General features: G+C 43.8%; 1 protein-coding gene across 4 annotated transcripts in view; it reads left to right on the top strand.

Annotated features, from left to right (window-relative positions):
• Positions 1-14,929, top strand: part of MIDEAS (mitotic deacetylase associated SANT domain protein) — a 733,716-nt gene that overhangs the window by 691,540 nt on the left and 27,247 nt on the right. For all 4 annotated transcript variants that reach the window (XM_078659668.1, XM_078659669.1, XM_078659670.1 and 1 more), the window contains one exon: positions 6,090-6,278. In XM_078659668.1, coding sequence (XP_078515794.1) covers positions 6,090-6,278 — 189 coding nt within the window. The remainder of the gene's footprint in view (positions 1-6,089; positions 6,279-14,929) is intronic.

Here is a 14,929-nt window from a genome sequence, read left to right as displayed (position 1 = left end):
CTAGAATGTCAGAGAATGGATACTGTTTTTACTGTTGTGGTACTTTTAAGCTATTTTAAACATGTTCTGAAATTACGGAAAACTATTACTGTAAATGATGTGTTTTTAATTTAGCTTCTGTATATAGTGTATTGTTCATGTTGTTACTTTTATGGTTAATGATTTTAACCGAATAAAGTACTTTCTGATTCTGAGAATGAGGCCTAATTCCCATAATCTTCACCAAGAAAAACAAAAGGCAATTAGTAAAATGTTTCTAATAATCTCAGCCACTGATTTGCTTTCCTGGCTATACATTTTCTCACTGCGCCCTATGGATTGGACTAAGCTCATGAAATCCTGCTTGGTCCTACCCCAGTTAGTGCAGTCAGGCCTAAAGTGCAGGCCCACTCCCTTTTTAACCGGTTCGGCGCTGATGACGAGCTCAGCTCGTCATCAGTTGCGCCGCTCGCACGCTGATGACGAGCTGAGCTCGTCATGTAACGCGGCTTTTTTTAAAAAGCCGCGCAGCGCGAAAAAAGCCGCCGCACGCATGCGGTTAAACAAGATCATATACAACTTGAGACTAGTTTCAGCCCGATTGCCTTCTGAGTAAAGTGCAGCTTTAGCCCAATTACTCCTGGACCAAATCTGGACATACCTCTGTGAGGCACATTCCTTACTGCCCTCCAAGACATCACTTTCCTCCACCTAATTGGGAAAAAGAGTCCCATATGGCACAGCTAAAGGATGCCGTTGTTGATACCTTGGAGCGTAAAGGTTGTTCTTTTCATTTACTGGCTTCACCTATACAAAAGAAAAAAAAGGGTCATTGATAGTCAGGAGCTATGTGTATGTATTAAGAACCAGTTACTGAAGCCAAATCTGCCTACCTCAGAAGGCCCACATGCATTGCTTCACAGTGAATTGTAGGTTGAGAATAGCACTTAAATCCAAATCAGGAGACCCCCTCAGAGGTTAGTGCACCCAGGAAATATTAAAGTGTATTTTGAAGGAATGGAGGGAGGTTCTACCTAGAAAGGATTGGGAGTGTTTGGAAAGTGCCAAGTATTTGAAAAACAATACCTTGTTTTGGTACGTGGTCAAAATGCTCAGACACTCCGATTCCTTCCCTTTTACAGTGCAACAGTGTGGGCCCTGAAAGGGTCTTGTGTTTTAGTGCAATTTATCATTTAGATTCTGAGATGAGTTTGGTGAATGCACTTCAGGGCAAGTTAGTTAACTTGCCTAATTTATGTACCTTGCCCAAGGAAGAGGTAGCCATTGGGCAAAGCCCTGGGACCGGTTAAAGTCCCAGTGGATCTAATCAAATGTATTGAGAATTTGAGGCCCATTAATTACGAATGTATTTAATAGCCCGACAGGCAACAACATCCCTCCTTCGTGGGCCTTTTCACCCTAGTCCCATAAGAAGAGCGATCAGATGTCGACAAAATGTTACTATCCTATCACCCTCATTGATAGTTCTATTAAAATTATTGGGCAGGTGATTTTTAATCGATTAAAATCCTGGGCTAATTCATAAAATATTCTTTTCCTCCCCAGTTTGGTTTCCACTCAGGGCTCGGTACAGTTAAACTGTGCTTAAATCTGCATTGGTGCTTTCATGAGAAATCTTCGGAAAGTCACACATGGTGTGTGGCTCTGGCAGGAAAAACATTTCTAAAATGGTGGTTGGGCCAATCCTCTGACTTTAGCTATTGGGGGATTGCTTCAAATTCTGTGCCTCCGATCAGCAGTTCGCGTGTATCGCTTAGTAGGGCTGAAGGGATATTATTCAATCTACAACAGTCTGCGGGAAGGGGGACCATTGTGCCCCACTTGAGTATATGTACGTCCCAGGGTGTCCCTGCAGCTCTGTATGGTAAAGGGTTATTATAATACTGCTGCCCTACTAGTAGAGGAAAACCGTATTTGTAGGAAGCTCATGTACCTTCCCCCTCACCAGTTCCCATAATATCATCCACTCTCAATTAAATCCTGTGTATATTTCAGACTTGGCCATGTTAGTCCCAGTTATGGTCTTAGTTAGCATCTAGACGAACCCTTAGGCATGCTTGAATAGGGATATCATCTGAGATTGCCTCAAAATGAAAAAGGGTTTATAAATCCCTTGGTTGGGCTATGACTTTAAAATCCTGAATGAACTGGGTTTGTCTGATATGTTTAAGGTACCCACCAATCTCATTAAAAATGATACATTGAAATTCAAGACCAGTTTCCATGATCATTGTACATTTTAAAGGCTGAGTTTTGATCTTACTAAAAGCTCTATTAAAGATTATTATAGCCATCTGGCCCTTGACCGCGTTGCTACATATGTAACTGTAGTTGGTACCCGCTGGGAGAGATCTTTTGTTTCGTTTTTGGGTCGGTACGGTGTGGGCAACTTGTGTTTCAAGTACTCCACGCAGCTCTGTAGAGGGTTGTCCTTGCAATGTGTTACTGAATTTCATGTTTTTTTGTAGATTTCTTGGACTTCAGTTTAACTTTTTTTCAAAGCCAATTTGAAGTCTTTTGGGTTTCACTAGTGTCGGATAGCTCTACTCTACCGTTAAGTGTTCGGCAGCATTGATGTCTGCCATTGTGTTTGCTCATTCCTTAAAGCAGCAGTGAGGAGCAAAACATCCATGGAGGTTTGGGTTCGTGAAAGCATTGTTTCAATCCTTTTTGTTTCTTGGTATATTTTGCAAGTTGTCTGGGACACACATGGCATCGTAATTTCTACAGTGCTTATTGGATTGTTAAGTGATTGATATTGTTATGCTTGTTGTTTTAATACTAGCACTTTATTGCTCATTGCACTTACATTGTATATGCTGCTATTTTGGATGTGATCTTTTTATTGTGTGATGTATTTGATTCTTGTATGGACTTTCTGTGCCAAATAAAACATACTGATTGATTTAAATAAAGAGCAACAATGAAGAAGGCAGTCATTGGTGGACCAGATACTGTGAGGTCCTCCTTTGCCTAAATGCTAGCTAATGATGGCTCAGACATGCATAACAGTACTTTTGTTCCCAAGTCCAGCTCCTTAACCAGCAAGAGGGGTTGCCAGAGAAAGTACCTATTGCTTATGGCTATACTCTTCTTTAAGTTATGTAAGGGTTTGCATGTGAATACGATCTCTTAGTTCTCAGCAAAGGATATATTTCCAAGTCAAAGACTGATCGGAAGTGCAGGGACTTTAAATCAGTGAGGTACATGAGGAAGTGTTCTCCTAGACTCAGATGCGCAGTGAGGATTCTCCAGAGTGGTGAGCCCTGCATGGAATGGGACCTCCTGGCAAATCTCTATTCTGTTTTGTGGGTGATCTATACATCACTAACATTGGATACGGACAACTGGGGCCACTGAAAAGACCTGCAAAAACAACAGTTGATCGACAAAATGCAGAACAATGTCATACTTTCACCCCAGTACAGATATCTGGGCCTAAATCCATTGTTTTTTTGCTCACCTTGCCATTCGAGTTTGAACCCAGCCATACGCAAATCCGTCTTGACCCTGTGCCCCATGGGAGCAGGCCAGCCCGAACTACCAAGCCAGGTCCTCTCTGGATTGGAAACAAGCATCCTAGGACCGTTTTCAGGCTTTCAGCCCTAATCAGCCAGGATAGCTTGATTCCAGTGGCATGGAGAGCACGGGACTCACGTCTGAGCATACCCGCCCCACTCGGGGTGATAAATGCAAAAACAACAGTTGAAGATAGAATGGCGAACAATGTCATACATTCACCCCAGTGCAGAGATCTGGGCCTAAATCCATCGTTTTTTGGCTCATCATGCCATTCTAGTTTGAACCCAGCCATAGCAAATCAGTCTTGACCCTGTGCCCCATGGGAACAGTCCAGCTGGAACTGCCAAGCCAGGTCCTCCCTGGACTGGAAACAAGCATCCTAGGACCGGTTTCGGGCGTGGCAGTTCGGGCTGGACTGTTCCCATGAGGCACAGAGTCGGACTGATTTGCATATGGCCACGTCTAAACTGGGGTGGTGGAGTGAGCTAAAGAATGATGATGGATTAAACTCAGATCAGTTTACTGGGGGTGAGTGTTTGATTTGCTCCAACGCTCCGTCCTTCATCCCCTTTGGTATCGCGTTGTTCACCCTAAGTTGGCAGGGTATGCCCAGATGTGGGTCCCTTGCTCACTTTGCCACTGGATTCAAGCTAGCCTGGATGATGACGGCTGATTAGCCAGAAACCGGTCCCAGGATGCTTGTATCCAGTCCAGGGAAGACATGGCTTGGCATTTCGGGCTGGACTGTTCTCATGAGGCACAGGGTAAGACTGATTTGCATATGGCCATGTCTGAACTGGGGTGGTGGAGTGAGCTAAAGAATGATGATGGATTAAAACACGATCAGTTGACTGGGGGTGAGTATTTGATTTGCTCCAATGCTCCGTCCATAATCCCCTTTGGGATCACTGAAAAGACCTGGGCACCCTGTGTTCATAGAGTTCCTTGTGAACATCTTATATGGATTCTTTTCTTTTAATGGTAAGCAGGTATATGACAAAGATGTGGTCTTGGCATTGGTGACCAAAGTTGACATTTAAAAAGTGAATTTGTACTGTTGAGAGTCCTGAAAGCGCTTTTTCGGGACAGCTCCTAAGATGATATTGCCGTAGAAATAGTCACTGCTACTACCATGCCCATTTTGTCATGCTGTAACAAAGGTGGTACCCCCTATCATGTACTAAAGTCTCTTCATACAGCTTCTCCTTCTGCCTTTCTCCCAACTCGCATCATCCCTTCAACCGAACTGTATTCTCCATCTTTGTTTGTTTCGTTTTCATTATTCCTGCCGAACTTTTCCAGAATCATTTACGCAAACCTGTTAAAAAATCAAATTAAGATCCCTGTTCTCCTGATTAATTTCCATGTTTTCTCTCAATCTATTCTCGTAAATATCTTGAATGTTTTACTCCAAGCCAGCTATCCTCTCCTCACAAACCTAATATATTTTCCTATCACTCTCACTTGTGTCTTGGGTATCAATGGAAAACACTCTTCTATTTGCTTTACAACATGTTGCTCCAACTAACTGCTTTCCATGATTCACTAGCTAGATCAATTATTAGCCCTTGTTTCACACAAGCGCCATTTTATTTGACATTTTCCCTTCTTTGAAGAACCCTGATCCAGCTATTGAACTATTGAACAATGCTGCTTTTTGAGTTCCTATCTGTATCTTCCTCTGCTCATTGCACCCCGCGTTACTGCAGTTTTTTTCAGGGTTGGGTGTGTTCCTTGTCCAAGCTCCTTTTCTATTGTATGTACATACAGTAGTAACTGGCTACTCCCATTTCCTTTGATTCTATGTAGACTTGTCACAAATATTTCTTTGTCTTGATTGTTGGGGTTGTGATCAGCTATCGATAGATCGCCACAACTGAAAACGATGAACAGCCCAGATCTTCAACTGAGAGCGCTAGTTCTGCTCCCTTGTACTGTGAGAACATATTCTTAACACTGGCTTTTGTCTCTTAATTAGCTCACTTAATTTAGTTAAACTGCTCCCCTCATTGCCAATTTACTTACATCACTCTGTTGAGATGTATACATGGCCTTGCTCTCCTCAACCCAAAGCTCTTGTACCTTCGTACAGGATCTCAAGCCCTTAACTCTGCTTCATGCTCTGTTCTTGAGGCACAATGGTAAGTTCTCCCGTTCCTGTCTACCACATAACCATTTACCTCTCTAACCCAATTTAACGTCTGCCCTCCCCTCCTAATCCGTTTGACACTCTACGACCTTTTTCTTTCTCTTGATTGCTCTGATTTTTCCTCTTTGCCTAACAGAACTGGCACAGTCTACTCATGTTTTGTTTGAATTATTGATGTTTGAATGAACTGTGGTAGTTTTATGTCTAGTGGAATATCTATGCAGCTTGACTACTTAGATCATGCTGGAATTCCTCTACTATGAATAGCAGGTATGTGAAGTTTTTGATCTGTAGTGCAATAGTCCACTACAACATTTCTTCCTGCCGTCCTACAGTCACATATATATGCCATTTATTATGGATGTTAAATATCTCTGCAAAGAAAACCTATGCATATATATTTATTTTTTTGTTGAAGAGTTCCCATCGATTGCCACCTGTTGTCCCTCCCAAGATAGAAGCACACAGCGAGGAGCCAGAGATCAACATCCCAAAAGTAGTTGTAAAAGAAGAGCCAGTACAAGTGAAGATTGAAGAAGAGTTCCATGACCGCAGAAAAGCTATAATTCCACCCAAGGTCACCCAGATATTACACAACTTGGAACATGTAAGGGCTATTTAAAAAAAAAAAATGTATATGTGATTTACCATTGCTTTAATTGTGCATACAAAAAACTGTTTGATTTAATCTTTCCTTGCTACATAACTTGTCCTGGAATGTGATACGTTGAAGCCATTGGGTTAAAAGTGACTGTCTTTTTTTTAACTTGAAATGCGTATAAATGTTACGTTTTTAGAGAACTCAATTAATGGAAGGGGGCACACATTCCTCTACTATAAAATATTACTTTTTAAAGAGTGCCCCTAATGCACTTAAAAATTGCATTTTTATCCACACCATAGATAAATTATTCACTTGATCAAAAGAATGAAGGAAACTATATGCACTTCACCATTGAACTTGCAGTGAACCCCATAATACAGACTGTCATAATTCCTCTGCAAATTTGATTTCATCCAGGTTGCCCACAACAGATTCTACTACAAACAACTTTAAACATGTTCATGCCTAGGACCACCTGGCATAACATTTTTTAATCTGTGGCTGCTAAAAGGAGATTTTTTCACAGTTTTTATGTCCCGTCAGAAATATTGCAAGCAACTTAACCAAAGTAATGCAGGTTGTAGGCACACATTGATAGTCAGTGGTGCCTATCAGAATAAGTCCATGTGGTCCATTACATTGACATCGAGCTACAGACGAAAGGGACCCAGCCTAAAAGGTCAGGGTTCATAATTTGCAGACGCCACCACATGTAACATTCAAAAGAAACTCCACGCTCTAATCAGAAGACTGGGAACGAGTCACACCAGCCACAAAATCTGCAGCAAATATTTTATTCAAGCGGAATCCACAGACTTGTTTCAACCCTACGTGGGTCTTGATCACATGACTTCCAGAGTGGTCGGATACGTTTATAAGTTGTGACGTAATTATTAAAAGTTATGAAAGACTTTTAAAGTGCTAATAGTTAAGTGGACAAAATCGAATGTGAGCAAATTTTGTGAGCTAATTGAGAGAGCATCTTGATGCACACTAACTGATAGATGTCTAGCCGCAGATTCCTTACCTTTCAATTATCCCCAGGCGCCAGACTGGATCTGAAAACTTTCCTACAGCAGTTCCCTTGTGTGTCGGTAGAGGGCGTCGAGCCAAATCCATGATGACGTCCACCGGATGCAACATCGACTGAGATATAAGCCCTCCCCAACACACTGTCAGTTTTGTCCTTTCCACGCAGATCCGGAGTGCGGTACCTCTAGCCATTTTTGGCCTATCTTGACATTTGTCGACTACAGTGTGCTTTTTTTTTTTCTGGATGTTTTCGGGGTCCTGTGGGCTATGATGTCGACCCGCAGCCTTATTCTGTTTCCATGAGGTGTCTGGGCGTGCACCATGACTTCTCATGTCTTCAGCTTCGGACGTCGGGGTTACTGGCGCGCCGCATGACTGTTAGCGGCACGGTGGTCGAAGGCCCCTCGTCGGTCGCGGTCCTCTTCTCCCTTGGGACTGCTCAAGGGCCAGGTCCCAAAGTTCTTCGTCTTCCCTGTGGACTGGTAAGTCACACCGTAGGCTGTCAGTCGCGGTCTACCCCAACTTTACCACGTACACACGTTATCTCTGCAACGCCTCCTATTTATCCAGTTATTGAGTCTGAGCGAGAATCTGCCCCACACCTTCCAAGATTCCCAGGTGCAGAGGCGACTCTGGATCAGAAGAGGGAATAGTATCTCTCCCTTTGTGCTATTTTTGGTTCCCCGCATCCCTCTGGTGCGCATCTCTGCCCCAAGGAGGCTGGAGAAGCCTTGACTTGACTCCAAGCAGGACCTTCCACGGCGTCACTGAGGCCCTTTGGATCAGTCAACAAATCAATCTCTGCTCCAGTGCACAGCCCTTCGGTGTTCCCACCTGTGAGGCCAGCGATGGATCTGCAGGTCGACTATGCCGATCTCCGCTACTATGCCTCTCCTCCCGACGCCGAGGTGTCACCAATTTGACGTCTGCAGAACAGTTCTTTTTGGGCTACCCTCTTTCTTCAGAGAAGCCCTTTGCTTTTCCATCCCCCACCCCTCCCAAGTAACGGGCATTGTGGTGATGTCTCCGATGACACGAGTGATATTATTCAGCCTCCTCTGGAGTTTCTCTGGGTGTCTGACATTGGTGAGGCCTCGATTCTTCACCATCCTTGTGTTTGTTTTTTCCTCCTAGACTCGCTACTGAGGCTACCTCTGCTTTTGCAGAGTTGCTGTGGTTCTTGCGCAGCAGCCTTCTTCTGTAGATGTGGCCATTGATCCCCAAACTTGGGTGCTTCATCTGGGCCAGATGGGGCTGAACCTGTGCTCCCCTTCAGTGAAGCCGTCTTTGATAGTCTGTTGGGCTCTTGGGCTAAACCAGTTTCCGTAGCGTTCGTGCACCGGTCTATAGCTCATAGGCACCATCCTGTCCCTGGAGACCCACTCTGTCTCTTCCAGCAGCCTACTCCACACAGCTTTGTGGTTCAGGCTGCTACAGCCACCCCCGACATCAGCGAACTGCCTGACGTCCCTCCAGAGAGGGAGTCTAAAAGTCTAGATGCTCTTAGTCGATCTATCTTTTCTGCCACCAGTTCAGCTTTGTGGTCTCTGTGTTCCAGGCCATTTTTCTCCAGTGTTGTGGGATTCTGTCTTGCGCCTTTTCCCATCCGTACCTGAAGACACCTGGGCACTCCTACTCAACTTCTCCAGCATGGCTGTCATTCAGCTAAATTGCTGATTTGCTGTGGCATGGATACCACATATTCTGTAGAGCGAGCCAAGGCTCTTTCGGTAGCTCTTCGCCGGCGTTCCTGGCTACACACCTCTGGTTTCTCAGAGGCTGGTCAGTCCACCTTGGTGGACATGCCGTTCGATGATCAACATCTGTTTGGCTTTCGAACGGACTCTGCTTTATGCCGTTTTGGGGATAGTCTGAGTGGGCTGAAATTTCAGGTTCTGCTTGCTGTACTGTCCTCTTCTTTTCCCCATATTCAGTCTGGGGATGGTCTCCTTGTTTCCTTATACGTGTGAGCTTTTCTAGGGCGGTGCCCCTTGACTTCGTCTTTTCACTCCTCACCTCAGAGTGGTACCCGGTGTGGTGCTCCTGCCCCGAAAGGTATTTTATTGTCTTGTTTTAGCATGGGGAGTAGTCGCTGAAGAAACTAACTTCAGCACATCTCTTAACTCTGTCTACGTCACAGCCGTTCACGGAGTTACTTGATGTCCTCTACCGACGCGCAGAGACACTTCTGTAGGAAAGTTTCTATATCCAGTCTGGCACCTAGGAATAATTCAAAGATAAGGAATCTGCGGCTGATCCGGTCTGCCAGGAAAGGCGTTATCGAAGGTAACTAACTTATTCGATTATAACTAAGTTATATGAGTCCGCAAAATAGTATTGGTATAATTTTCATACATAATTGTAATATGTCATAGATTAACTCCCACATAAAAATACTATCTCCAAATCTAAGCATAACTTTTTTCCTATACGTTTCGAAAACTATATTTTGTACATGGTTTAAATCCATGATTCAAAATTCTAAGCAAGTTCAGTATATTGAAAGCTTAAAATAGCCAAATTTGAAAGATTTTTGCACTCCAGGGTTAAATTTTGCTTACTGAAATAGTGATCTCTGTCTCATTTCATTGGTGAAATGTCACTTTATCTAGCAGTTTGATATCACCAAATGTTTTTAATATGGGAGTTAATTTATAATGTATTACAATTATATTTTTAAATGATACCAGTACTATTTTGCTGACTCGTATATTACTTAGTTATAATCCATGTGTATCAAGATGCTCACATTTGATTTTGTCCACTTAACTATCAGCACTAAACAGTCTTTTGTTACTTTTAATGATGTTGTCACCATTTATAAATGTATCTGATCACTCTGGAGGTCATGTGAACAAGACCCGCGCAGGGTAGAATCGTGTTGGTGGATTCCGCTTGAATAAAATATGTGCTGCAGATTTTTTGGCTATGTGGCTCGTTCACAGTTCTCTCATCAGAGTGTGGGGTTTCTTTTGAAGAAAATGTGTGTGTATGTATGCATATATGTATGTGTAAGTGTGTGTGTATGTGTGTGTATATATACATATATATATATATATATATATATATATATATATATATATATATATATATATATATACTCATTTTAAAAAACACAGCTAAATTGAAGTTATGATTATGAATTAAAAACCAAAAAACACTGATGATCGCAAATTGTTTAAGACAACACTTGGCCAAACCAAGGACCCTATTTTTAGATCGTGCCTAGGCAGCGCATGCGCTGCTCTGCGGGGCATGCTGTGTTTGGTAAGTGCATTTTAATTCCACCCCTCGTTGGCAATTCAATCAAATCTGTCACTTGTAAAAGCTTGCTTTTGTTTGGTTTATGGCCTTTAATTGTCCCACATTTTCAGGTATCGCGCTTCCCTGGAGTATTGGTCTATTACTTTTCTCTTTTCTTTAAAGGCTTTTTACCTTTGTGTTTGAGCACTATTTTATTTTTGTGCAGGCTGCAGCATTTTGTAAATGTTCCTTTTTGGCCTCTTTACCTACATAACCCTAGGCCCAATGTATTGTACACTAATCCCAATGTTTTGACTAACATATAGTATAGCGTGCACTTTTTGTAGGTATAATCCTTTCTTTCCATTTTATTCAAAACCACTTCCACGCGCTAATTCAAAGCCTATTAGCCTATGACCAACATTTGTTAATGTGCACTTTTTGTAAATAAAATATTTGTTTTCGTTTTTATTTAAAAACCACTTTCAATCGCTAATTTAAAGCCTATTAGCCGATGACAAACATTATTTTCAAACTCTTCTGTAGGAAAGTAGTATCTGCTTTCATGGTCACCCCCAATTTTTGCTGGTGTCCTTCTGGTTTTCTGATTAGTCTGACTGGGATCATGCTCATCAGGAACTCAGTCACCGTGTTCTCTCCCTAAATTGGATTTGGTAAGTACTGTTGCTACCTTCCAAATTGGCTACTGGTGTACCCTTTTAAGTCCCTAGTATATGGTACTAAGGTACCCAGGGCATAGGTACACCAGGGTTCTGCCATGGGCTGCAGCACGTACTGTGCCACACATGAGACGACTCCAACTGTGACTACAGGCTTGCCATAGCACCACTCACAGCAGTTATAAGTTTCCTTATATCTGAGGTCACTGCACTTAAAACCTATAAGTAACCCCGAAGGTAGGCCTTTGAATCGTGAAGGCAGGGTGCTTGGTTAGAAGTGTGAGGGTGCCAAGTTTGAGCAGGACATCCCTACAAACCTAGAAGTCGATTATCCTTGTATAAGTGTGGTCAGCCATTTTAGACATATAGTGGACATCAAGTCAATTACGAGATGTCTAACTATATATTGGCTGCACCGAAACTGGTCATGTTTGGTATCGAACATGTTGGAATCCTACCCCAACACCGAGTCCAGTGTTGATCCCATGTACTGTGGGGCTCTAAGGGAGCCCCCATGTATTCCCGGTACCAGCCTTTCTGGGTCTAACAACAAGCTAGTGCTGCTGCCGTCCACAACACAATTCTGCCCTCCTGCTGCTTAGCCAGGCTCAAGCAGGCGAAAGTAGAACAATAGGTTTCTTGTCACAGGGAGGTGCAACCACCTCCCAGACAGGACTTAGTGTATTGGGCTGGGGACGCTTGCCAGCATCACCAGACTGCTTTGAAAGGGCACATTTGGTGCCCTACTTGCATATTCCAGCTGAAACCAGTTCAGGGAGCCGTTGGCTCCTGCTCTGACGTGAACTTGGACAAAGGACATGGGTGTATCCTCCCCTCTGTCCAGCCCCTCCTCTGGGAGGGATCCCCGAGTCGTCCCAACCCTTTCCCTAGGGTACTTAAGGGCTTCTTACCTGTGGGTGGCTCTTCAGTTTCATGCTGGGGCAAGATTCAAATCTGAAACCAATACATCTTCAAACGTCTGGGCACTTTGGACTGCATCTGGGAAGACTCCTGCTGCTCCTGCCGTCCTTCCAGTCTTCTGCGTCGTCTGTGCCTGTGCTCCATACAGGTTCTTCTCCAGGCCTGTGGACATCCAAGACACCCGAAGGAATCTCCCTTTGAGTGAAGGAGTCACGCCCCTGCTTCTACAGGCACTGCAACCAAGCTGACCGGTCTGCCGCTCCTGATGTCCCACAGAACAGACCAGTACCCCTGTGCACCGCGTCGACTTGCCGTTGCCTAGGCTTGTTGACTTTCTTCTACAAACATCCTCGGGCTCCAAGAAGTTCCAGCCTCCAGCACCTCTTCCTACCAAAATATTCTTCCTCACGTCACCCTCTGCACCGTGGGCCTGCATACTTATTTATTTATTTATGAAATTGTTGTAGCGCGCAAATACCCGGAGGTGTCTCTGCACTGAAGATAAAAGGACATAGGTTGAGAGGAGTGTTTACTGGTTGAGCAGCCATGTTTTTACCGACTTCCTGAATGTCAGGAGAGATGGGCTGGCCTTGATGTGTAGAGGGAGGGTATTCCACAATTTAGCGGTAGCAACTATGAATGATCTGTCCCCCATGATGATTTCTTTGTGCGTGGAATGGTTAAGCAGCGTGCAGAAGAACGGAGGGATCTGGTGGGTATATACAGGCAGAGTGCTTTTTTTCAAGAACTCTGGTCCAGAGTTGTTGATTGCCTTATATGTTATACATAAAGCCTTGAATTTGGGTCGGCTTCTGATTGGCAGCCAGTGTAGTTGGCGAATGACTGGGGAGATTGATTTAAATTTAGGCGTGCCGGAAAGCATCCTTGCTGCTGAATTCGGAACTAATTGCAGCTTGTTTAAAACTCCTGAGCGTTCAGAAAGAGACCATTACAATAGTCTATCTTCGCCATAACCAGCGTACGCATGAGTCTTTCCTGCACTAGGGGGAAGGAAAGGGAGAAGCTTCCTTATCATTCTAAGAGTATAGAAGGATGAGGATACTACCGCATTCGCGTGGTGAATGAACGAGAGCTTGTCATCGAATATAACCCCAAGATTCCTGACCTTAGTGACTGGTTGGCGTGGAGGTCCCAGATCAGTTGGCCACCACGCAGAGGACCAACTAGGGGTTAAACTGCCAAAAGTCATTACCTCCGTTTTATCAGAGTTTAACTTTAGGCAGTTACATGCCATCCAGGAGCTAATAGCGAGCATTCCCTCCTGAAAGCTGGCCACCACTTGTATTCCATCGTTCTGTACCGCCAACACCAATTGGGTGTCATCGGCATATGAGGTTATTCTCATCCCTAGATCTTTAATGGCCCTGGCCCGGTCCGACACGTATATATTAAATAAAGTCGGACTGACGGAGGATCCCTGTGGCACCCCACAGGGGAAAAAAACATTGGAGAATAGGATTCGCCAAGTTTGAGTGATTGAGTGCGATTGGCGAGAAAGGAGGTTAATAGCATTTTGGCCTTATGTCCAATGCCCATGGCCGAGACAGTTGATTAGGATGGAATGATCGACCGTGTCAAACGCCGCGGACAAATCCAGTAGGATGAGGACCGCCGCAACATCCTAATCTCATCAGAGGCCTTGATGAGGGCTGTCTCCGTCCCATGACACTTCCTAAATCCGAATTGAGTGGCATCCAAAAGATTATTGTGATCAATGAATTGGGATAATTGGATATTCATTATTTTTTCAATCTTTGATGGGCAAGGCAAGCATGCAATAGGCCTATAGGTTTTGGGTTCTGTGGGATCCAGGTTGGCTTTTTTTTAGTAGGGGTTTAATGATGGTCTTTTTTCAAATCGAAGGATATGAGTTGGTATGGAACATTGAATTAAAAATGTTGGTAAGAATAGGGACTATGAACTCCGGAATGAGTTTTAACATTGAAGGAGGACAAGGATCAAGAGGGGATCCTGATTTGATGGAGAGAATAAGCTCTCTTACTTGTTCAGATGAGACCTGACTAAATTCTGCAAACCCCGTAACTGGGGTATTGGCCAAACTATCTATAGTAGGGGGATCTGACTTCACTTGCATACCAAAATTTGAATAAATCTGAAGAACTTTGTCTTCAAAGAAATCCGCAAGAGAGTAGCAAAGAGCAGGTGACACGTTGTAATTGTACTTTTAGGTGTATTAGAGAGTTTGGTTACCACCTGAAATAGCTGCTGGTGGAATTTTGAGCCAGCTCTATTTGTGTTAGATAATATTTGCTTTTTTCTGCCACAATAAGGAGTTTGTATTTGGTCAGTGAGTCCTTATACAAGTCTTTAGCATTATTATCATAGTGTTCGTGCCATTTTCTCTCTTGATTTCTGCACCGTTGTTTCTCCAGTCTTAAAGCCTCTGAAAACCAGGGAGCTGAAGGGACATTTCGATTAATAGACATTCTTGACTGGTACTGTTATGCTAAAGGCATTATGTTGCCAGGAGGAATAGTTATTGGCCGCTATATCGGGATCTGCTATAATCTTGGTGAGCTGCCCTAGGTCCTCTTGTGACTCCTGTGCCTTCGGCCTGTTGGCCCTCTTCAGGGTCTTCTTTGGCTCCAGTGGGCACCTCTGCTTGCTAAGGGCCTGCTCGGAATCTCCTGCACTTGGTGAGTCTTTTGGACCTTGCTGGTCCAGACACTGCACCGTCTACGCTTTTTTTGTCTGTTGCTGCTGCCAAGGCTTGTTGGTGCTCCCCCCAGACACCGA

The sequence above is a fragment of the Lissotriton helveticus genome, chromosome 9 (genome assembly GCF_964261635.1).
Source record: "Lissotriton helveticus chromosome 9, aLisHel1.1, whole genome shotgun sequence".
Taxonomy (NCBI): Eukaryota; Metazoa; Chordata; class Amphibia; order Caudata; family Salamandridae; genus Lissotriton; species Lissotriton helveticus.
Note: the sequence above shows the minus strand (reverse complement) of the source record. Positions and strands in the feature narration are given on the sequence as shown.